Source organism: Calypte anna, chromosome 25 (genome assembly GCF_003957555.1).
Source record: "Calypte anna isolate BGI_N300 chromosome 25, bCalAnn1_v1.p, whole genome shotgun sequence".
Classification (NCBI taxonomy): domain Eukaryota; kingdom Metazoa; phylum Chordata; class Aves; order Apodiformes; family Trochilidae; genus Calypte; species Calypte anna.
In genome coordinates, this window is record NC_044270.1 from 853206 (window position 1) to 877469 (window position 24264).

The 24264-nt window shown below is 46.3% G+C and overlaps 5 protein-coding genes across 5 annotated transcripts; 2 read left to right on the forward strand and 3 right to left on the reverse strand.

The window, feature by feature from the left end:
- Positions 1-3080: 3080 nt before the first annotated feature.
- LOC115599645 (claw keratin-like) lies at positions 3081-3509 on the reverse strand. Its single transcript, XM_030465042.1, has one exon. The coding sequence runs from the start codon at positions 3507-3509 to the stop codon at positions 3081-3083; it is 429 nt and encodes a 142-aa protein (XP_030320902.1).
- Positions 3510-5309: 1800 nt separating this feature from the next.
- On the forward strand, positions 5310-5729 carry LOC115599646 (claw keratin-like). Its single transcript, XM_030465043.1, has one exon. The coding sequence runs from the start codon at positions 5310-5312 to the stop codon at positions 5727-5729; it is 420 nt and encodes a 139-aa protein (XP_030320903.1).
- Positions 5730-9236: 3507 nt separating this feature from the next.
- Positions 9237-9638, reverse strand: LOC115599648 (claw keratin-like). The gene has a single exon (XM_030465045.1). The coding sequence runs from the start codon at positions 9636-9638 to the stop codon at positions 9237-9239; it is 402 nt and encodes a 133-aa protein (XP_030320905.1).
- A 1857-nt stretch (positions 9639-11495) lies between these two features.
- Positions 11496-11897, forward strand: LOC103536405 (claw keratin). Its single transcript, XM_008502565.1, has one exon. The coding sequence runs from the start codon at positions 11496-11498 to the stop codon at positions 11895-11897; it is 402 nt and encodes a 133-aa protein (XP_008500787.1).
- Positions 11898-13644: 1747 nt separating this feature from the next.
- LOC115599647 (beta-keratin-related protein-like) lies at positions 13645-14052 on the reverse strand. The gene has a single exon (XM_030465044.1). The coding sequence runs from the start codon at positions 14050-14052 to the stop codon at positions 13645-13647; it is 408 nt and encodes a 135-aa protein (XP_030320904.1).
- Positions 14053-24264: the final 10212 nt, after the last annotated feature.

Consider the following 24264-nt stretch of genomic DNA (forward strand, 5'->3'; position numbering starts at 1 on the left):
TGGAAAATGCACCAGGGGTTAGACAAGGGTGTAGGGAAGGGAGTAAGGGAGGTAGGGAGAGAACCCCAGGAGGCTTCTAAGAGCTGCACTTACCCAGTTGTTGAGGAGAGTGAAGCTGAGGAAGGTGGATTGAAGTCTGGGAAGTCTTCAGCTCTTTTATACCTACTCAGAGTGCCTGGGGCATGGGCCAAGGGGGCGGTGGTAGAAACCCCAGGTAATCATGAAATCCAGTGTACAAGCTTCATGCACTGATTGTGATGCTAAACAATTATATGCCTCCTTATAGGGGACACTGCGTGCAAACATGACCTTGAGAAGAAAGAGATGATGGGAGGAACAGTCCATGACACATGAAAGACAAGGGACACTTGAAGCTGAACTTGAAACCCCAATAAACATGATCTGTCCCTAAATCCCCCACTTTGCTTACATACCAGAATCTTGAGCATCTTTCAGAAGTGCTTTGCAATCCTGTGTACAGCCATCACACCTGTTATTACCTGTTTTTTACAAGCTGGTAAACAGAGGCACCAGGATGCTGGCAGCGTCTGAAGCCATCCCACCTGCTTGGTGTGGCTCCTAAGTGTCCACCTTCTTCCCTCTCTGGCAAGGGTTGGGGGTCTCACAAGGGCTAAAGATATCACTAAGGGACATCCCTTGGCCATCTGCATGGCCTTGCAGGGTGTTTAGGGCTTGAAAGTCCCCTTGATTGAAATGTTGAGAGCAGGCTGCCTGTCATGTCCATGTCTACAGAGACTGAGGCCACGTGTGTACTGCCTTACTGCGGCCATCCCAGCAAAGCCCTTGATGCAATGGAAGTAACTAGAGCCCTTCAGAGAGGGCCTGGGGGGGTTGCACCACACCACACTGTGTCCTACCCACAAATTTACTAAGAATAGAGGCAGCTTCATGGCACTCAGCATGGGCTGGTGCTGGTGATATCCAGCTGTGAGGCACGTGCTGGCATTGCCAAGGGCACCAGGCATCGCCCTGCAGCCCCAGGGCAGCTTTTCCTGCACAGTTTCCAGGAGCAGGGTTGTGATGAGGCATCGAAGCTGTTGTGGCCCCAGGCTTCCTTCATTACCTGTCCTGACTGCTTTGACTCAATAGCCTCAGTGAGCAGCTCCTCCCTGAGGTTTTCCTCCATCTCCCACTGCTCCTTGGAGCACTTTTGTCCCATCTTGCCCCGCTTCTTGAGCTGAAGCTCTTTCCATCATTCCCTGTTGACACAGTTTAAGGCTGGGCTGGCAATTAACCACAAGACAGATGCTCTTTATTAATCCCCTTCCTTGGTAAAGAAAGGAGAGAGAATAAGGGAAAGAGACTGATGGGTTGGAAACTAAAGTACACAACTTTAATGAAACAGTAACGATAAAAAGGAAATAATTTAAATATATACAAATATACAGAAAAATGATACCACGTTCCTCCTCCCTTTCCCCCAGTAACTCTCACGTCACCACCAAGGCTGCAGGGCAGCCTGGGATAGTCCAGGCTGGAATCCTGGGGTCACCAGCAGTTGGGAAATGGAGGCAGGAAAACATGGATTGAGGCTGGCACGGATCAGGACCACAGGCAGAGCAATGGATGGAATCCTCCAGGGATGCCAAGGCAAACAGGGACAGATGAAGGTAAAAGGCCAAAGTCCTTTTGGCCAAAGGCCAAAGGAACGACGAGGGAAGAAAGGGTTTGACACACGTGACCCCTCCAATTTATGCTGAATATGATGTGTATGGGATGGAATACTCTGTTTGGTCAACTTTGGTCATTTATCTTGTCCATTCCTACCTAAAGTAGGGTTGCAGGTGTGACCTCCTTTCTCATTTTCTCTCTCTGGACCACAAGATATTCCCAGGAACTGAGCAGTGGCCTTGGTTCTGCAGAGGCCATAACTTTAAGCATCGAGTGTTATCAGTCTGAGAAGCAGACACGCACTGAGAGATGTGCACTTAAGATCAGTGAGTCCCTCTGCTTCCAAAAGACTTAGCTGAAAGCAAAACTACAAGGCAGAAAATTAGCTCTATCCTGGCCCAAACCAGGACTCCTGTGTCAAACATCTGCAGCCTGGAGACATAGGCTCTGCCCAGCACTGACACAAGAGCTTCCCACAGAATTCACTGCCCCTTGGCTGATCTTCCTCCTGCACCAGCCCTCAGAGTGGCTCACACTGCCACACACGCCCAAAGTACCCACCCACAGAGGCTGTAACAGGCTCAGCAAAACCCCCTTCCACTGCTGTGGCCTCAGCAGACACACATGGGACTCCACGGAGCCAGGACCTGATGGATGCCTGAGAAGCAGTGCAGGGAAATCTGGGTAGAAGTGTGGGTGGGTGACCCAAAATTCTTGAGCTCCCCAGCAGTGCCCAGTGTGCTGCCACATCAAATTCCTTAGGGATTTGGTCAGAACTGTCCCTGTCCATGACCACCTTGGCATGCTGTAGTCTTAACATGGGATGTAGGGAAAAATCGCTTCTCAGGGCACCTTCTCTCTCTCCTTCCTCCAACCTTGGTCTCTCTGATCTAGCATTGTTCTTCTCTGCCCTTGCTCTCTCTCTCTCCTCCCCCTCTCCTCTGCCCTGCTCTTATAACTGGGAGTTTCCCCTTCTGGAATATGTTAATTGCAGAGGTTCACATCCATGGGCTTGGACATCTTGGAGCCTGGAGAGCTTTCAGAAGCTACATGCCTGGAGCCCCACTCACCCACTACCAAACCCAGCACATCAACCAAGAAAAATCAAGGAAAAACCAAATGGGTCAACATTGTGATGCAACACAGATTTTATTGCAGTTCCTGGGGAGGGAGCTGGGAGAAGAACAGGGTCCTGGCCAGGGCCTTCTCTTCTTCTCCTGGCAGCAGCCACACCGACAGCACCAGTGGGCACCCTCTGTGGGTCTCTGTCACCAGGGGACAACAAATCTTGAAGGGATGCTCAAGCAGGGCAGGAGAAAGGCAGAGCTGGGGCACAAGCAGGCACGAGGCATCCACGCTCTGGAGCCCAGCAGTGCCCTTTGGTGTTGGGATGATGGAGGGGCTTTTCTGGAGCTCTTCTTCATCTGTGACTGGATCTGGTGTGGGACTTAGCAGGGCCCACAGTTGCCATTGAGGTACCTGTGGCCTCGGCGCCAGCCCCCAGAGCCACAGCTCCCTCCAAAGCCTCCGTAGCCACCATAGCTACCATAGCCTCCATAGCCACCATAGCTACCATAGCCTCCATAGCTACCGTAACCACCATAGCCTCCATAGCCTCCGTAGCCTCCAGAGCCACCACGGCCTCCAAAAGTGCCACCAAAGCCCCCTCCAACACCGGGGACTCCTGCTGAGCCAACAGCACTGTGCTGTGGGAAGGAGCTGAGGATGGGCCCGGGCAAGGTGACCACTGAGGCCGGGGGCTGGATCACCACCGTGGAGTCGGGGCACTGCCGCACACAGGGCTCGTTGCAGGTGTCAGCCAGAGGGGCTGGGGCAGCCACCCCACAGGAAGGGACACAGAGGCTGGAGCAGGACATCTTTCAGGCAGGCAAGGAATCCTGGAAAATGCACCAGGGGTTAGACAAGGGTGTGGGGAAGGGAGTAAGGGACGTAGGGAGAGAACCCCAGGAGGCTTCTAAGAGCTGCACTTACCCAGTTGTTGAGGAGAGTGAAGCTGAGGAAGGTGGATTGAAGTCTGGGAAGTCTTCAGCTCTTTTATACACATCTTAGAGTGCCTGGGGCATGGGCCAAGGGGGCGGTGGTAGAACCCCCTGGTAATTATGGGATCAAGTGGACAAGTTTCATGACACTGATTGTGATGCTAAACAATTAAGTTCTTCCTATTGGAGACATCTGTGTGCAAACATGCCCTGCAGAATGTGTGGGTGATTGGAGGAAGAAACCTTGACACATCATTACATGAAAGACGAGGCACTGCTGATGTAGCTGAACACCCAGCCCCAATAAACCCCAGTCTGTCACTAATCCCCTCACTTTGTTTGTGTACTATAGATCTGAGAGTCTTACAGAAGCTCCTTACAATCCTGCATACAGCCTTCACACCTCTCATTAGCTTTCTTTTACAAGCTGGTAAATAAAGGCACCTGGATGTTGGGCAAGGTGAGAAGCCACTTCACGTGCTCAAAGTGACTCCCAAATGCCCACCATTTCCCAGTATCTGTGAGAATCTGGGGGGTTTTTTGGAGAACAAGTCAGGAGTCTCACAAAGCCTTGGCTATTTCCATGGTCCTGCTGGACAGGGTGTTTTTGGAGGTCCCAGATTAACAGCCAGGGAAAAAGCAGGGGCAGTCTTTGCTGTGTAGAGGGAAGAGTGATAAATGTCAGGGCTCAACAAGGATGTGGATAGGGAGCAGTGAAAGCCATGATGTGGGATGTCCACAGAGGACCTGGAAGGCAAGAAAGGGATCAGGACACTCTTAACTTTCTTGGTCATGTTTCTGTGCATGTGGTAGTCCTTGAGTCCTCTCTGAAGGACCCACTCAGCTGAACATTGAGGTTGGACCAGGAGATGCTGAACAAGCACCCAAAGAGAGCCAGGCTGCATATGGCCATGCTGGACACATGCACAGGCACACTGGGCAATGCTGGCACATGACTGGGCTGCTACAGAGTGTGGTGTGGTGTGGTTGGGCACACTAATCATCTGCAAGATGGCCGGAATTCTTCTATGTAAGGAAAGTGGTGTGGTTGGGAACAGTAATCTTCTGCAAGATGCCCAGAATTCTTCTATGTAAGCAAAGTGGGGATTAGGGAAAAATTTTATTGGTGTTACAGAGGTGTCTTGTCTTGCATGTAATTACAAGTCACAGTCCATCCCTCCCATCACCTGCGTTCTCTCCAGGGCACGTTTGCATGCAGTGTCCATATTAAGGACGTTTATGGTTACTGTCATGAAGCTTATCCAACTGATTGCATAAATACCAGAGGGTTCTACCACCGCCCCCTTGGCCCCTTTGTTCCGCCAGTCACCCATATGTTCTGCAGGGCATGTTTGCACACTGATGTCTCCAATAGGAGGAACTTAATTGTTTAGCATCACAACCAGTGTCATGAAACTTGTCCACTTGATCCCATAATTACCAGGGGGTTCTACCACCGCCCCCTTGGCCCATGCCCCAGGCACTCTAAGATGTGTATAAAAGAGCTGAAGACTTCCCAGACTTCAATCCACCTTCCTCAGCTTCACTCTCCTCAACAACTGGGTAAGTGCAGCTCTTAGAAGCCTCCTGGGGTTCTCTCCCTACCTCCCTTACTCCCTTCCCACACCCTTGCCTAATTCCTGGTGCATTTTCCAGGATTCCTTGCCTGCCTGAAAGATGTCCTGCTCCAGCCTCTGTGTCCCTTCCTGTGGGGTGGCTGCCCCAGCCCCTCTGGCTGACACCTGCAACGAGCCCTGTGTGCGGCAGTGCCCCGACTCCACGGTGGTGATCCAGCCCCCGGCCTCAGTGGTCACCTTGCCCGGGCCCATCCTCAGCTCCTTCCCACAGCACAGTGCTGTTGGCTCAGCAGGAGTCCCTGGTGTTGGAGGGGGCTTTGGTGGCACTTTTGGAGGCCGTGGTGGCTCTGGAGGCTATGGAGGCTATGGAGGCTATGGTGCTTATGGTGGTTATGGTGGCTATGGAGGCTATGGTAGCTATGGTGGCTATGGAGGCTATGGAGGCTTTGGAGGGAGCTGTGGCTCTGGGGGCTGGCGCCGAGGCCACAGGTACCTCAGTGGCAACTGTGGGCCCTGCTAAGTCCCACACCAGATCCGGTCACAGATGAAGAAGAGCTCCAGAAAAGCCCCTCCATCATCCCAACACCAAAGGGCACTGCTGGGCTCCAGAGCGTGGATGCCTCGTGCCTGCTTGTGCCCCAGCTCTGCCTTTCTCCTGCCCTGCTTGAGCATCCCTTCAAGATTTGTTGTCCCCTGGTGACAGAGACCCACAGAGGGTGCCCACTGGTGCTGTCGGTGTGGCTGCTGCCAGGAGAAGAAGAGAAGGCCCTGGCCAGGGCCCTGTTCTTCTCCCAGCTCCCTCCCCAGGAACTGCAATAAAATCTGTGTTGCATCACAATGTTGACCCATTTGGTTTTTCCTTGATTTTTCTTGGTTGATGTGCTGGGTTTGGTAGTGGGTGAGTGGGGCTCCAGGCATGTAGCTTCTGAAAGCTCTCCAGGCTCCAAGATGTCCAAGCCCATGGATGTGAACCTCTGCAATTAACATATTCCAGAAGGGGAAACTCCCAGTTATAAGAGCAGGGCAGAGGAGAGGGGGAGGAGAGAGAGAGAGCAAGGGCAGAGAAGAACAATGCTAGATCAGAGAGACCAAGGTTGGAGGAAGGAGAGGGCGAAGGTGCCCTGAGAAGGGATTTTTCCCTACATCCCACGTTGAGACTGCAGCTGTCGCCCTGCGCCCCATGGAATAGGACAGGGGAGCAGACTCTGAAGGATGACAGTGGAACAGTTGTGAACCAGCCCATGAAGGATCCCATTGGAGCAGTTGAGGACCTGCAGTCTGTGGAGGATCAGGGAGAAGATGTCGTGGACCTGCGGCCATGGAGAACCTCATGCCAAGGGAGGTGACTGCTCCCCAAGTAATCTGTGGCTCTGTTGGCTGCCTGCACTGGAGCAATTTGCTGCTGAGGAACTGTGTCCTGTGGGAGAGACTCATGTTGGAGGGGTTCATGAAGGACTTTTTCCCATGGGAGGACCCCCACATTGGAGTAGAAGAACACTGTGAGGAATCCTCCTCCCTGAGGAAGAAGAAGTGGCAGAAAAAACCCTGGGATATCTGGACAGTAAATCCCGCTTCCTGTTCCCCTCTGCTTCTAGAGGTGAGGAGGTCGAGATGCTGGGACAAAGTCATTTGGACCTGGGAAGAAGAGAGGAGAGAGCTGGGGTAAAGTATTTAAGCTCTGGTTTTTATTTTCTCGTTGCCCTGTTTCGATTTTATTGATGATAAATGGATTTTTTTTTTCCCCAAGTTGAGAATGTTTTGCCTGTGACCATAACGGTTGAGTGGGTGCCCTCATAGTCCTTGTCTTGACCTACAAGGTTTTAGATGGATTTCCTCCTTCCCACCCCAAAATGAGGGTGGCAGAGTGAGTGGCCCCGTGCTCCTTTGTTATTGGTCAGGCTCAAACCACAACCTTGATCCTTCCTTCTGCTTTCCCACTCCCCCCAGACCTCAACACTTGCCTGTCTGGGCTGCTTGAGTCTGCCATAGAAGGCCTCTTAGAGATAGACACAGCCAAGTGCTCCCCAGTTTCTTCTTTGAGGCTTGAAATGACCACAGGTTCCCAGTCATAGGAAGCACAAAGCTCTCTGAACAGGAGGTTTGACTGCCTGCCCTGGGGATGTTCCTTCCTTCCCAAGGATCTTCTGATGGTGTGGGGTCAGCATGCCAAGGTGGTCGTGGACAGGGACAGTTCTGATCAAATCCCTAAGGAATTTGATGTGACAGCACACTGGGCACTGCTGGGGAGCTCAAGAATTTTGGGTCACCCACCCACACTTCTACCCAGATTTCCCTGCACTGATTCTCAGGCATCCATCAGATCCTGGCTCCATGGTGTCCCCTGTGTGTCTGCTGAGGGCACAGCAGTGGAAGGGGGTTTTGCTGAGCCTGTTACAGCCTCTGTGGGTGGGTACTTTGGGCGTGTGTGGCAGTGTGAGCCACTCTGAGGGCTGGTGCAGGAGCACCAGAGGAAGATCAGCCAAGGGGCAGTGAATTCTGTGGGAAGCTCTTGTGTCAGTGCTGGGCAGAGCCTATGTCTCCAGGCTGCAGATGTTTGCGACAGGAGTCCTGGTTTGGGCCAGGATAGAGCTAATTTTCTGCCTTGTAGTTTTGCTTTCAGCTAAGTCTCTTGGAAGCAGAGGGACTCACTGATCTTAAGTGCACATCTCTCAGTGAGTGTCTGCTTCTCAGACTGATAACACCCCATGCTTAAAGTTATGGCCTCTGCAGAACCAAGGCCACTGCTCAGTTCTGAGGAACTCATCCATGGACCACTGAACTGTGGTCCTGATCTGTGCCAGCCTGAAGCCGTGTTTTCCTGCCTCCAATTCCCAACTGCTGGTGACTCCAGGAGTCCAGCCTGGACTTTCCCAGGGCTGCCCTGCAGCCTTGGTGGTGACGTGAGAGTTACTGGGGGAAAGGGAGGAGGAAAGTGATATAATTTTTCTGTATATTTGTATAAATTTAGTTTTTTGTTTTCCTTTTTATTATTTCTGTTTCATTAAGGCTGTGTAGTTTATTTTCCAACCCATAAGTCTCTTTTCCTTATTTTCTCTCCTTTCTTTTTCAGGGATTAATAAAGAGCATCTGTCATGTGGTTAATTGCCAGCCCAGCCTTAAACTGTGTCAGCAGGGAATGATGGAAAGAGCTTCAGCTCAAGAAGCGGGGCAAGATGGGACAAAAGTGCTCCAAGGAGCAGTGGGAGATGGAGGATCAACAGGATGAGGAGGTGAAGCAAGGTGGAGGGGATGAAAGCATGGCAGATGGGGAGGTGCTGATGGTTTCTCACACTCTTCCCAGTTGACCCATGGACTCCCAACTCATTTTGTAGTGTGCCTTTGCCCTTGGGATGGATCCATTGGGCTTCTAATTCCCCCAGAACATGGAGAATGGCCAGAATAGGAAGCAAAATCACTGTGGGGCCTAAGAACTCCTCCTGGGATGAAGACAGCAGGATGCCAGTGTGGGTATGAGACAGGAAAAGCAAAGTGGGAGTGGAAGCTAAAGAAGATGGGCGTGCTTCCTGTTCTGAGTGACCTCCCCTAAAAGGGATGTGATGCCTGAGAGTGAGCAGGAGAAAGCCAGGCAGCTCTTGCCGGTCACCTTGGGAAGGACCCAAATGGGAGCTGGCTGGAACACTGACAGCAAGCCAGGCTGCTAGTCGGAGTACAGAATATGGAGGAAGAATCAAGTAAAAACGATGGGTCAATTCTGCAATGAAACACAGATTTTATTGTAGTTCCAGGGGGGGGGGGGAGCTGGGAGAAGAACAGGGCCTTGTCCAGGGCCTTCTCTTCTTCTTCTGAAACAGCAAAAACACCAGTGGGCACCCTCTGTGGATCTCTGTCACCAGGGGACAACAAATCTGGAGGGGATTCTCAAGGAGGGCAGGAGGAAGGCAGAGCTGGGGCACAAGCAGGCACGAGGCATCCACACTCTGGAGCCCAGCAGTGCCCTTTGGTGTTGGGATGATGGAGGGGCTTTTCTGGAGCTCTTCTTCATCTGTGACTGGAGCTGGTGTGGGACTTAGCAGGGCCCACAGTTGCCACTGAAGCACCTGAGGCCTTGGGATGAGCCCCCAGAGCCACAGCTTCCCCCAAAGCCTCCAGAGCCTCCAGAGCCACCAGAGCCCCCTCCAACGCCTCCAAGGCCCCCTCCAAGGCCTCCAAAGCCTCCAGCGCCACCACCACGGCCTCCAAAACTACCACCAAAGCCCCCTCCAACACCAGGGACTCCTGCTGAGCCAACAGCACTTTGCTGTGGGAAGGTGCTGAGGACGGGCCCAGGCAAGGTGACCACTGAGGGCGGGGGCTGGATCACCACCGTGGAGTCAGGGCACTGCCGCACGCAGAGCTCATTGCAGGAGTCAACCACAGGGACTGGGGCAGTCACCCCACAGGAAGGGACACAGAGGCTGGAGCAGGACATCTTTCAGGCAGGCAAGGAATCCTGGAAAATGCACCAGAGATTAGGCAAGGGTGTGGGGAAGGGAGGGAGGGAGAGAGGGAGGGAGGGAGAGAGGGAGGGAGGGAGGTAAGGAGGAAGGGAGGGAGGGAGGAAGAGAACCCCAGGAGGCTTCCAAGAGCTGCATTTACCCAGTTGTTGAGGAGAGTGAAGCTGAGGAAGATGGATAGAACTCTGGGAAGTCTTCAGCTCTTTTATACCTACCCAGAGTGCCTGGGATATCAGCCAAGTGGGTGGTGGTCAAAGCCCCTGATAATTATGTGATCAAGAGGACAACTGTATGACACAGATTTTGATACAAGAAAATTATATACCTTCTCCTTGGGGACACTGGTGTGCAAACGTGCCCTAGAGAAGAAAGAGATGATGGGAGCTATAGAATATATGTGACACATCATTGGATGAAAGACAAGATGCTTTTGTAGCTGAATCTGTGGCACAAATAAACCTTGATCTGTCCCTAATCCCCACTCTGCTTAGGTAGAAGAGTTCTGGGCATCTTGTAGAAGATTGCTGTGCCCAACCAAACCACACTCTGTAGCAACCCCGCCATGTGTCCTGAGCCAGCATTGGTCAGCTTGACTCTGGACAGCATGGCCATGTGTAGCCTCGCTCTTGATGCTTGTTCAACATCTCCTGTCCCAACCTCAGTGTTCAGCATAGTGATTTTGTCCCTTCAAAAAGGGCCCAGGGGGTGGACTTGCTCTCAGAGATGTAGCTGAAGAAGTTAATGTCTTGGTCCTCTTCCTACCCTCCAACTCCCCTCTGAATATTTCTCCTCACACAGGACCTCAGGGTGTGATACCACTGCCTTCCCACCCATGTCAGTGCCAACCCTGTTCATAGAGGGAACTTCATCCCACATGAGACCATTTGCTTGAATTTTGGAACTTGGGAGTTGCCCTGAGTGGGTGGGTTGGCTTCTTCCTTTGTCCAAGCTCCCAGTGCCTCTGTTTACCAGCCTGTAAAAGAGGTAATGACAGGCATAAGGGCTGCACACAGGATTGCAAAGTGCCTCTGCCAGATTCCCAAGACTCCTGCTCAAAAGCAAAAGAGGGGGATTAGGGGCAGATCAGAATTTATTGGTGCTGTGAGGTCAGCTACAGCGGTGCCTTCTCTTTCATGTAATGACATGTCACTCTCTGTCCCTCCCATTACAGCTCTGCGCTCTCCAGGGCACGTTTGCTCACTGATGTACCCAATTAGGTTGGATATTGTTCACATCACATTTTTTTTTCATGCGGCTCATCTGTTTGATGTCATGATTAACTGGGGCTTCGGCGTCCACCCTGTGGACAGTGCCCCAGGCATTCTGGGTAGGTATAAAAGAGCTGAGGTCTTCCCAGCTCTCTATCCACCTTCCTCAGCTTCCCTCTTCTGATCAGTGTGGTAAGATTTCCTTCCTTTTTTCTCTACTCAGCAGTGGCTTTCTCACAATATCTTTAGGCTGGGCTCCAACCCTCTTGCACAGAGTATAGTTGGGATGTGAAGGTGCTGTTTGAGAGCTATGGAAAGGATGAAATGTAAACTTTAGATACGATGCCTTGAGTACACCAATAGACTCAGGTCCTTGGGGGGTTCAGTCGTTTTCTATCTGGTTTGGATATGGGAGTTTTTTCTCACTCCAAAAGGCAAGTCAGAGGAGTAAGGGGCTTACAACCACATTCCAGCTCTGGAACGTGTTTTTCTTGGAATGCTGGAGATGATCCACAGCATATCCTGGAACACAGATTGCAAGTGCAAGAGGGGAGATTTGTGATCAACCCTTGGAGTAAGCTTTAGCTCTGCCTTGTCTTGCAGTTTCATCTCCTGAATCAAAGGATGTCCTGCTCCAGCCTCTGTGTCCCTTCCTGTGGGGTGACTGCCCCAGTCCCTGTGGTTGACTCCTGCAATGAGCTCTGCGTGCGGCAGTGCCCTGACTCCACGGTGGTGATCCAGCCCCCGCCCTCAGTGGTCACCTTGCCCGGGCCCGTGCTCAGCACCTTCCCACAGCACAGTGCTGTTGGCTCAGCAGGAGTCCCTGGTGTTGGAGGGGGCTTTGGTGGTAGTTTTGGAGGCCGTGGTGGTGGTGCTGGAGGCTTTGGAGGCCTTGGAGGGGGCCTTGGAGGCGTTGGAGGGGGCTCTGGTGGCTCTGGAGGCTCTGGAGGCTTTGGGGGAAGCTGTGGCTCTGGGGGCTCATCCCAAGGCCTCAGGTGCTTCAGTGGCAACTGTGGGCCCTGCTAAGCCCAAACCTCCATGGAGCTCAGTGCTGCACCTGCCTTCTGTTTCTACAAGATGCTCTGATTGTTTTCTCTTACCAGATGCAGACTGAAGCTTTCAGTCTCTCTCTAGGCTGTGGCAAAGCTGCTACTTGAACGTTATGGTCTGTGCTTATTTGCACAGTGTACCCTTGCAAAGCTTCAGCTGGTGGTTTTAAGGTCTCCAGCCCTGCCTCCAAAAGCTCCTCCCTGTGACCCATCGAAGTTGTCCTCACCCTTGGATGAAATGTCTGATGCAAGATGAGCTCTGCACCGTTCTGAGTCTCTCACTGTGCAACAGGATGGAAGAACCTTTGGGGTGCAGACCTGGGCTGTTCCTCACTGCAACCTTCTGATTTTTATGTTTCCAGTTCGTTGTTTCTGTGCTGATTTGTTTCTTCAATCTACTGCATTATTTGAGTGCATTAAAGAATCTGAATTGCATGAACTATTTTTTGAGAGGTCTGAATTTGTTTTGCACTGTAGCTGGAATTATGTCTACAACCAAGCAATGGTGTAAAATGTTAGATGGCAATTCATTTGCCAAAAACAGTTGTGGAAGCTCTGAAGTTTAGAAAAGACTTTTGAACTGCAAGGTAGGGAGTTGCTAGCAAATCATTGGCTTCATTATACAAGATTTCAAAGGTGAAATATTATTTTCTGCTTGGTGATATTTATGGAGGAAGGGAAAATAAACGTGGCCTGTTTCTTTCCCATCCATCCTCTGCACTCTGTTCCCACCAGTAAATCCTGATTTGAATGATGCCTGGAGTATGTACCCTGCCATGTGGGCAGTGCAGTCAGCATCCTGTCATCTACAGGCAGCCCTAGGGCACCCTTCCCCTGTTTTTACTTTGGGAAACTCTGTACGGGGTGACAAGGGCCTTCCATGGGCTGTGCATTTCTCCACCCCACCTACTGCAACCAGATATTTATGTCTTGCCTGGGGCAAAGTGCTGGGAAGTTGCCTTGTCCTGAGATGAATTCAGCAATTGTGGAGCTGAGAATTAGCTGAGCCCTTGCAGGTTCTGGATGGTACAGCTGGCAACTTCCAGGGACTCAGGGTGGTCAAATGTGCAACATATGTTAATGACATTGTGAGAAAAATATTGCTTTTTTGTGACATTTGCACTCAAAGAAGAAACATGGACTACCTATGGCCAAGGATAAATATAGTATAAATTCAATTGATAAGTAAAAGAAGAAGGAAATGTTTATGTTGCAATGGAAACCAGAAGGCATACTTTGGTATAGAGAATTTATTTGGAAAAAAAGAGCTTTTCTACAATTCTGGAACAAAATTGAACAGAATATAAAGAATATCTTTCCAGGGACACTCTGGTTAATCACCAGGGTCAAAGTGATTCCATCTATAAAAAATGTTTTGTCTCCTTTGGCACAGTTGCTGGGTGCAATTTCTAGCATCCTAAGTCACCTCTCTAAATTCAGTGTCAATAATATAACTGAAATAAGACAAAGCACAACGTAAGCAGATGACTAAACTGGAAAGCCAGAGAATAACAGACCTAAACTAAAGGCAAAAGGAGCAAAATGCACACCTGAGCCTGCCTTTCCCAGGTGCATTCCCGAGCATTTGCAGCTCTTTGTTCTTTTCAGCCGGAACCAGACAACAGCCGGCACTGGGGCTGGTACCTCCCAGCTCCACCCTCAATTTTCATCTCGAGTTGCTTTTGCTGCTGCTTTCAATTGCTCTGTGCACACCATGGCTGCTCTTAGTATGTCCACCGCTTCCCCGAGCGGTACGAGTTGCATGGATGTGTCCATTGGGAAGAATAAGTGTAGGAATATTTTGGGGCACAACGTGGCTCAGGTCGGGTGATGACCTGAGGAGCAAATTTCTCCACTGCTGCCTCCAGCCTCCCCGTCACCTCTGCTGGCAGAGGTGCTGCAGCTGAGGGCTCTGCCAGGGTCACCTCGGAGGGTTCTGAAGACCCCACCACGGTTTGCTGGGGGTAGGTGGTGAGGATGGGCCCTGGGAAGGTGACGACAACAGGAGGGGGGTAGATGATCACCCGGGAGTCACCGCAGGTCACGACGCAGGGCTCGTTGCTGCTGGTGGCCAAGGGTTGGGGACATTTGGCCTCACAGGGGTTGGTGCATGCCAGCTGGTTGGAAGCCATCTCTTGCCTGGGGAAGGGGAGTTCCTGCAATTTATTGGTGGAATTAGAAAACAAACAAACAAACCCCTTGTGCTTGGTTTATGACATCTCTAAACTTGGCTCTGAGAGATCTTTAGGCAGGTAATTTGGGTAAAGGTGGCGGTTGAGCTTGTTTCCTTGTATCTGCCACCATTTACTCAGCCTGCATCCATTTTTACTTTCTAATTTGCTGCTTGAAATTCTCCCTCTTTCCTTTGCTTCCTCTCTGAGCAGAAATCCTTCCCTTTCTTTGCATGCCACCTCCAAAACAGACCTTTGCTTTAAAACCTCCCAGTACTGTGTAACATTTCCTGGAGACAAGTTTGAACTGGTTCCCACAGCCTCTCTTTTCCTCCCACACATAGCTTCTCAGGGCAGTGCCTACACTGCATTTTACAGATGAGTTGCAGGGAAAAAAAAAAAGTTAAAAAAACCCCAAACTGTATTTTCAACATACTTGAGTGCAGAGTAATCTGTTTATTAGCCTGCTTAATTTCCTACATTATTTTCCTTGCATATTCCTGTTGTTTTCAGGCACTAAACCACAGAAAAAAAGGAAAAGCTAAGAAAAAAAAAGGAGTTTTAAAAAATACAGGTTCAATAAGACATAATGTGAAATATTTATATTGTGGTGATATTGTCACCACGAATAAGAAAATTGATGCTTCAACCAGCACACACACTTTTAATATCATTTATTTCTGTCTCCAGATTAAATCTTCACATAAAAACTAGTTCCCCATGCTATAGCACTGCATTCTTTTTATAGACTTGTAAATTGCAGATGCTTTCCAGTGATGAATAACGCAAAAGTCTTGGTTTTGTCTCAGTTCAGTCCTATATGCTGCAGGATACAACTTGGGAACGTTTGGCAGACAAGGGCTGGGGGACCTGGCAGCTTTGCAGTCCTTATCACAATAAATAATCAGCAAACTTAGACTGTTTCTAAGGGGGGTAATTTGGAGCTGATCTCTGAAATCAGTAAGTATTGTATTTGGAGAAACAGTATAGAGTCTAAAATATGTAGCCAGCAAGACTCTTTAATAAATAAACAAACTATTATATTGCTGAACAGACTAAAAATCCCCCAGGAGCTCCTTGCCTCCCCTTCAAAGGCTCCGAGCTATTTCGCACCGGGTGCTGGTGCAGGAGAATGTGCAGAGCAAGGAGTGCTCTTATCTCCTCACTTGTCTCAACTCAATGAAAGCAAAAGTATCCCCAAATGTATCATTCTGCAAGAGAGAAAAAAAAAAAAAAAAAAAAAAAAAAGGCAGACACAGAGTTCTCCCCCCCCAAAAAATACCCTTGGGTTACAGTGTAGCTTTGACCTAAAAAAATTCTTAATTTCACCTCTGTAAAAACAGCAAGGTTTTAGTAGTTAGAAACTAAGACTTATTTCCACTGTTACATTAAGAATTAATAATATCGAATAATCTCTTGGTGTGGCTTCTTGCAAGTCCAATTCTGCAAAGAAAAGGCAGCTAAGGAGCAGCAGCAACGCTGCATGGATCAGAATTAAGGTTTTTTGCTTCAATAGTTCCCCCTGAAATCCCCCCCCTGCCAACAACTGAATCCCCGATTGCCACATGCACAAACCCAATGTGAAAATCCCAGAGCTCTTCCGAAAATTTTTCCAGCACCAAGAGACAGAAATTCCAAATTCTCCCATGAAATTAAGAGCCCAAAGCAGTTTTGAAAAGCTCTTGCTTTTATTTTCACATCCTTTATCCAGCATAGAAAACATCTGTGCAAAGCTGCTTGCTAATTTGTCTGAGTTAGGATATTTAAGCAGGATTTAGTCCCGATTTAAAAAAAAAAAAAAAATCATGCTAAAGCAAAATTAAACTCAAGGTTTTTATAGTTGTCAAATCAGACTTACTCAGTGTACCGGAGAGAACAAGTCAAGAGAAGCAGTTACAAAGATTTGGTGAGGAGAGAGCATTTATACCCTTCTGCAGATTGCCTGGAGGAGCTGAGACACCCTTTGTGTAAAGGGACTTAATTACTTATGAAGCAAACTTTGTTGCATGTATTACTCCTGTAGTTGCAGTAATTGTTTTGCTCACTGTTTATGATTATCTAAAGCTGAGTTAGGTAATAATACAAAATGCAAATGGTAACTTGCAAGTTCTTTTCATCTTGAAATTTCCTGGGTTTGCTCTACTGATTTCATTAAGAAGTAAAAACATGCAGAGAATTAATGGGCTTATCTTTGCTAAAAAAGATAATTAAAAAAAAAACAAAACAACAATGCAGGGAGTTTCAGTGCTGTCAGCAGCCCTGTGTCAGCACACATGAGGTTTATTTTCCTTACTGGAAATACAAGCTAATATAAAGTATTTGTCTCCATGCCCAGATTAAGCTTCTAGAAAGACAGGACTTGGTTTTTAGCTGATACCATGTTAATGAACTTTAAAGATGGGTTCTTAAGGCAAAGGAAGTCCCAAGTGCAAAAGCTTTAAAGAGCAAAGCCAGCACTTGAGTTATCTTTTCAATAAAAATGAAGCCAGCTCCAATTATGGAGCTGAAAATGTGGAGCTGATTAAATAAATGTTTTGCATATTTCATTCTGCATGAAGTCAGAGCAGTCTAAACTCACTAGGATGTTATTACTATTAACATAAAGCAGTTTCCATGTATGACATACAAAGTTGGTGAACTTCCTTGAGATCTTGGTTTCTGATGTCTCCAGAATATTCCTGATAAGCTCCGTATCCCAAGGGATGTTTTGGGGTGACTACTAAAAGATGAATAATGCCATTAATACATCATTTCATAAACACCATGATGGTGGTGGCTTGGGTGCCTTTAAATGGGGATGGCATTTTAAGCCATGAAGCTTCATTCCAGGGGGAAAGCTGAGTGCAGTGAACTGATTTCTGGCAAAATGGCACCAGCACTGTGACACGGTCCTCCTGGTGGCCTCTGCCACTGGAGGGAGCCTCTTGGTGTTGGAGAATGTCCCATCCATTGCGTGCTTTGTCTCCATGCACATGGGACTTCAGCCTCTTGGTCTGTGCTGTGGCAGAGGTAGCCTCAGGTTTTCATGATTTGGTCCTAACAAGGTAAAAATAATGTCATATATGCCATAGGAGCTCACAATTCAGCTGGAAAGAGTCTATTTTTTTTTTTTCTTTCTCCTTCCAAAGTTTTCAGTATCTCTTGGTTCTAACTCTTGGGCCGTGTCAGCCTGGAAGACATCTCTCTTCCAAGCTTGTCCCCCAAAATTGAAAACATAGGTATAAAATCCCATATAAGAAGTATAAAATTCACCCCTACAAAAAGTTTTGAGCTGAGCAGGCTGAAGTCTCCTTCCCATTCACTTCTGGGGTGTTGGGGAGATATCTGACACAACTGGGAACTCAACCTGGCTGTATTAAGATATTAAGTACAAGTTAATTAATTCTTTTCAAACCCCTCCCATAATATAGCAGTGCTCTACAGAATTTTCTTTTCTTTCTCCCAGTTTCTGTGTGTGACTAAGAAGGTAATAAAGGCAACAGAGGGCAAAGAATAATGCAGACTGCATACACCACAATATAAAATGTTAATATTCTCAGTGCCTATTAATTCTAAATTGTTTTAGAAAATTATATCCTTGTGACAGCAGTAATAATGACTTTTGCCTGGCTAACATGAGGTTGATGTGGTTAAACCAGTTCTCAGCTTCAGAGCACAGAAGTTTTGTTTGTAAAGCTGAGTCAGGAGCACTTGCTAATGAGGAAATAATCAAAGGAAAATACTTGTGGCTGGATGCTTTGCTGATGTAGGTCTACAACATTCATTCTCTTCACTTCAAAGTGTTTCTTCTTGCTTACATCATCTGAATACATATCAGCAAGAATTCTGCTCATTAGGCAAATTTGAACTGAACTGTATGTCCAGATAAGTACCAAGAGTTAATGATGTATTTTATATATTCCAGTATTTTATTTTATTTTATTTTATTTTATTTTATTTTATTTTATTTTATTTTATTTTATATCTTTGATGCAGTTTTTACACTCTCAGAATCTCTGGCTTTGATTCGACACAAATTCCAAGTGAAAATTGAACAATGCAAAATTTGAGGTGGTGAATTACAGTCTAATTAGGACAATGTCAGAAATGACCTTGATTTATCTCTTCTTTAAGGTGATGCTATTGCCCCACACTAGGCGTTACCTGCAGCTATTATCATAATACAATATTTGCATAGGCAACATGTTAATAAGTGTTTGGGAAACATTCCGAGTCCTCAGAATATTCTCATGCTGTTTAATTATGCAGGGTGTTGCCAGAAACACCTTATAAATCCTAATTTATGGCAGAAGGAGCATGATTTAGCATAGTTAGTGGAAAAAAAGAAATATCTATGGGGAAGGTGAAGGATGGGCTTCTCCAGGTGGTCAGAAGCTTACTTCTAGGTGGGATTAAACTAGATTTTGAGTACTGAAAAATGACAAAACTGTCAATATATTCTCAAAGAAAATTAGAGGAAAGGAAAGGGAATAAAGGAAGGCAGAGGACGGACATCTCCCCCATTATGTTCTGTCCAGAACTACACTGCAATGTGTTGTAATACCAGAAAAATGAAATGTTGGCTTGTTCAGTGTAGGATTTAAGGTAAATGGTGTAAAGTCTGCTTGGAAGATACCTAAGTTACACGCTGTTCCTGTTCCCAGCATGGTGGGTTTTCTTGTTAAGCCTGTTTTTGGTCTCTAGATGGAAACCAGAGCCAGGCATATGGATTTACAAGATGCTAAATTTACTTTGTAATATTTGTTCTCCACAGCTCCCTCTGGTTGCCCCGCAAGACATTACACAACTACCTCACTTTCCCTTTAAGTCCTGATTTTTAAGGTATTTTGCTCCCACCTCGACATTTTCATTGTAAGGGATTTAGGTGGCAGCTCATAGAGAGATCAAACTGTTTTTCTTCTATTAATTGTAAGTCCTTGCCTCGGGAGAATTATCTTTCTTCAATATGCATGGACATCTGGATGATGAAGATGCTAGTGGTTTCCTAAAGGTAGATAAGGAGCAGACCAGATTGGGATAAAACTGTGTATATCAGCTTTATCCTACCTGTTAAAATGAAGTTCAAATGGAGTTCAAATGAAGTTAAGATGAAGCTACGTTGTGTTGGGTGGGAAATAGTAATAGAAGTGCTGGGCCTTGAAGGGGATCATATCTGGGATCATCAGTCAGACCTGTCAAAGGCTGGAGTAGGAGCTGTTGTCCCTCTTTATAGATCAGGAATGAATGCACAGAAGCTGAACTGTCAGTAAAGTTCAGAGTAAAGGAGAAGTGAAGTAAAGGAGAAGATGAGTTGTAAAGAAGTAAAGATGAGTTGTAAAGAAGAGAAGTAAAGAGAGATGATGAAGTTGGGCCATTTGTGGAGAGGGAAGAGAATGAAAGGTGTAGACTGGAATGAGATTCAGATTGATGTTGGAAGGAAAGGAAAAAAGAAAACAAAAATATTCTTATGAATGGGGGACACAAAATTTTATGTTCTCAATTTGGAGCTGATCCTGTTTTGAGAAAGAGGTTGGAAGAAAGCCCAATGGGAGGGTTAAAATGCAGAATTTGATCCTCAGCTGGTGCAGGTTTGATTTATCGAGCTTGAAGAGCTAAAATTTCCAGCTGTGTTATCTAAAACAGAGTGTGCTGATCCAAAATGTTGATTTAGAGAACGGTGCTTTCCTTTCTGAATGGCAAACATGCAGAATCAGGCTTGGGCTCTGAAATAAAAGGATGGTTTTCAGTCGTGTGGCATCAGAGTTTGCTGAAACATTGCTGCTGTGCAATACTGGAGTGTGCTGCCTGCAGAAGCTGTTGTACAAAGTTCTTTGGAAGGCTTCGCATGCAGCCTTCACCAGGATGTATTTAACAAGTGAATTTCTCCCCCCCCAGGGGAATCCCATGCATTCATCTCAAATTTTAAGGACGATTTATGGCAGGGAAACCTGAAGTTGTTTAATCAGGAAGAAACCACAGGAATGTAAACAAATCACGCAGGAGAATGAATGGAGTATTTTTAGCAATCTGTGGGTGTAGTAGTTAAATCTGAGCTGAATCATCTGGTGTCCTCCATGACAGACCTCAGATGGGATGGTTAGGGGGTGAGAAATACTGCCCAGCACATAGACCTCTGCTCCTTCATACCTGCCCTGAGGAGGTGGCTTTTAGTAGAAATTAAAGTACTCAAAGCTCAAGGGCTGTAACTACTGATGACACTACTAACAAAGTATCATGAACGAAGCTTTCATGCAAAAAGTGATGTTCTTGCTTGATATTTGAACGTAAGGAGTCTGGTAAGATATTTTTTGATTTACCCCAGCCATTTGTGTTCTGGAGGAAAATTAGAAGCATATTTAACATGAGGGTTTTGAACCTGCTCCTGCTAAATAACTGGAGGGAGGTGTTATTGCTGGGAATTTCCTTGAGAGGGCAGACTAAAAACTTGGAATGAGCGATGTAAAAGTGCAAATTTAGGAAATGAGCAAAGAAAAAGAACGTAAATAATAAGAGTGATCTGTGCTGCACATAAGACAAGCTCTCGGAAGCTGGTCTGGGAAGGAGAAGGATGTTAAGGGTAAATTGGGAATGACAAGTCTGTTGCATGGGGAAGTTTTTTGAAGTGATGAACAATCCCTTTTCACATGCAAGGATTATTATCAGCTGCATCTGGTGTAGATGAATAGGTACTACTTGATAGTAAAGATCTGATTCCAGGACATCCAAACTGAGATACATGATATTAACTTTATTATGGGCACTTTGCATATGTAAATCAATAGAAAGCACTTCGGAAGTATTTCAAAACTTTGCTTGAGAACACCTGGAGATTTCCTGGTGCATGATTTTGCCCTGTCTGTCCCTTAGAGAGGCACTTCCCATGCTAGAGGTAGCTGGGAGTATAAATCTGATTAAACCAAAGCCCAGGCACTACAGAATCTGTGCCAGGGAATAAACCCAGACTTTTAGTAGACAGTCTGAGCCCAGGTGATTCTTCCCCTTCCTGCAGGCTGTACCCATGTGGAGTTTCCAACTCTGATGCCAGTGCTGAACCCAACTGCCCCCCTTCACAGCATGGCCATTGCCGAAAGGTCTTGGCCACGTAGCAGCTGAGTGTGTTTGCAGCAAAATTAATTTTGGCACATATATGCCAAGTTATTTTGTTTTTTCATGCTGACCAACAGAGGTTTGGTGTGGATCCTTGGGGAGGGAGAAAGAAAAGACAGACACCATCCTCTTGGGGCAGGTTTTGATCCAAATGAGCAAGGATCCTCTATCATAGACACTAGGAGAAGCAGCATGGTATTTTTATTTAAAGAGATGTGTGAATTTAGTGGTGGGTGGTAGCTACCAGTGATGGATTTACTCATCTGCCATTATATAGACCACTAGTTGAGCCACATTCATGGGGCTAGGTTGTGACAAGGTACTGATATTCAAAATATATTAATAGTTTGCTTTCATTCCCAGTGCTGGTTGAGCATAATGCTTCTTGATTGCTCAAGTGAAGAGAGATGTCTGGCTTCACCTGTCTTGAGATTTGTTGTGTATGCTTCAAAAAAAAACCAAAGAAAAAACCAAACCCCAAGCGTGCAGTGATTTGTTGAACTTTAAAAAAGCTTTTAATTAAAACTCAGTGTAATTAGAACAGCGTGAAAAAGCGATGCTCGCAATCCTCATACACATGTTTCTAAAGCTGAGGTGTTGCTCAACATCTGGATGTTTAAATCCAAAGGCAGAGCCTTACTTTTGCAAGGCTATTTGTGTGCACAAATATAATTAATGTTTGCGAAACATCCTGAAAACTTCAGAGATCATTGTTATTACTGGAAGGATCATACAGGAACCATCCCAGCTTGGGTTTGAGTTCTGGAAAAAGAAGTTGCAGACTGAATTTGCAGAACTTGAGAAGAGCAGTATGGAGAAAATGTGCTGAGGAATGGGAAGCAGTCCCTTGGAAATTACAATGGGGAAAAGTCTCTGGTTTAAAATCTTAGGAGGCAGCAGGTTTTGTCTGACTTAAGGATGTGAACTTTGTATTTTTTCATGGATTTAATTCTACCAGCCTGGCCAAAAATTGTATTTGTCCTTTTTTTTTTTTTTTTCTATTTTTTTAAAGCAAAACAACAGAACAAACTAAAAACACCAAACAGCAACAAAAAACCCCACAAAAATTATTTTGAAAACACAGAATGAGGCAGCAGGGAAAAATATTGACCCTTCTGAGTCACAGTACATGGATAATTAAAAGCAGAATTGCTCTTCTATTCTGCCCTTAGTGCCTCTTGGGGGGAACATGAGCACAATAATCTTCAGCACAGTAACTCATTAGTCCTGGTAATTGCTATATGTTGGCCAATATATATATAAATATATTTGGTTTGCACGTATCCACATTGCAAATTCTTCTTGCACAAGCTGTCCCAACGAAGTCACCCAGAGCAAGGATTATAATGCTCTGCTGCTGCCTGTCCATGCATGCTCAGTGATTTTTCTCCTATTTTGGGGAAATAACCTTGTGAATTATGATGGGAAATTATTCTAGCACCCTCCGTGCAGGGTGCAGCATCCTTCAGAGACAGGAGCCTCTTTCTTCCATGCAGTTTGGGTCAGTTCTTGAAAAGATTTGGAGATTTAGTTAATGTTGGCATGGGTGCTGAGCATCAGGAAAGTGACAAGGCTGCTTCTAGTGGTCTGAAGGGTTGAATAATGAAGTAGAGAGAAAAAAAAAGGAAAACCAAAAGGTGCATGCTGCATGACAGTATTTAATGGGAACGAGAAGCTGAATATACATGTGCAAAATTAAATGGATAGGATATAATCAGAAGACTTCCAGGACTTCATGAGGATTTACAATGAATCTCCAGTCCCATGATTTTGTTTAAGTTGTTCGTTCTTCTTTGATTGGAAGCTTTGGACAAAGAAATCTGCTATTACAATTGCTTGAAGTATTTTTTTTTCCCCCTAGCTTGCATCAGATGGGATATAGGCAGAAAAAGAACCTGGGAAACCATTACATCATGGGTCGAAGCAGGAATAAAGCACAAGAAAGACTTAAAAATGCCTATTTTTAAGAAATGCTAAGTAGAGCTGATTCTCATGGTAAATGCTGGTTCAGCAAAATGCACAAGCAAGTAGGAATTTTGATAAAATTTCATTTTGGAAGACAAGATTTTCAGTCATATAATTTTGAAATATTTTATGCTTTTTATTTCAAGAGAAACTGATAATAAAAAGTCAATGTTGGCATAGAAACTTCAATTTATTGGGTTACATTTTTATTAAACCAAAAAATATTTTTGAAAATCTTGTTGCTTGGAAAATTGTGATTTTATTATTTCATCCTAATTTTGGATAAGATCAGGAGTGAAATTTCAGTTTCTTGCCGTTTGGAAATTCTAGTCCTTATGCAGGTCTAATGCTGGGAAGCCATCTTTTTATTGCCTCCCCTGGGATCTGTGGGAGCTCAGCACTTCTATGATCCATTATCCATAAACTTAGTCATGATCTGTCTTACTGCTCAGTTCTGCTTTTCACTTTATCCACAGATATTCGTGTTGGATTTAGGTTGGTCTGCAAGTTTTATAACAAAACGGTTGGGACAAGTGAGGAGAAAAGAGATTAAAGTTTCCTGGATCATAATACGATAATCCTGAGTTACAAAGCGTCCCAGAACCACACAAACCCCTAAACCCAAGAGATCCCCTGGAAGCAAATAAGTTTTTGACATCGAATAAGGCAGTAGATCCCACTATGGTTTGCTGAGGAAAAGAAGTGAGAATTGGGCCTGGATATATCACGGAATAGGGTGGTGAGTCTGGATCCACTATGTCCACTATCGTATCGGGATATTTTACGACACAGGTCTCATTGGTGGTGAAAGCAAAGGGCTCTGGGCAGACCAACCCTGGTGGTAGGCAGCACTCATTGTAGGGAGACATGGGAGAGATCCAGACCTGGAACACAGGAGGAGGGAGGGGAGAAAAGGATGTTGTTAGTCCAATGAGAAATGTACAGATTAGATATTAAGATTTGGGGAGGACAGGGCTGTGTGCTGGAGGTTGTTGGGATTGCTGGTAAAAGGAGGATCTACAAGGTGCACATAGTTCAGAGAGTAGTTAAATGTTTGTCTAGGTTCCTTTTTTCCACCCAGTACTGCTTGTCCTTCCTGTCTAACCATTTTGAGCTTAATTA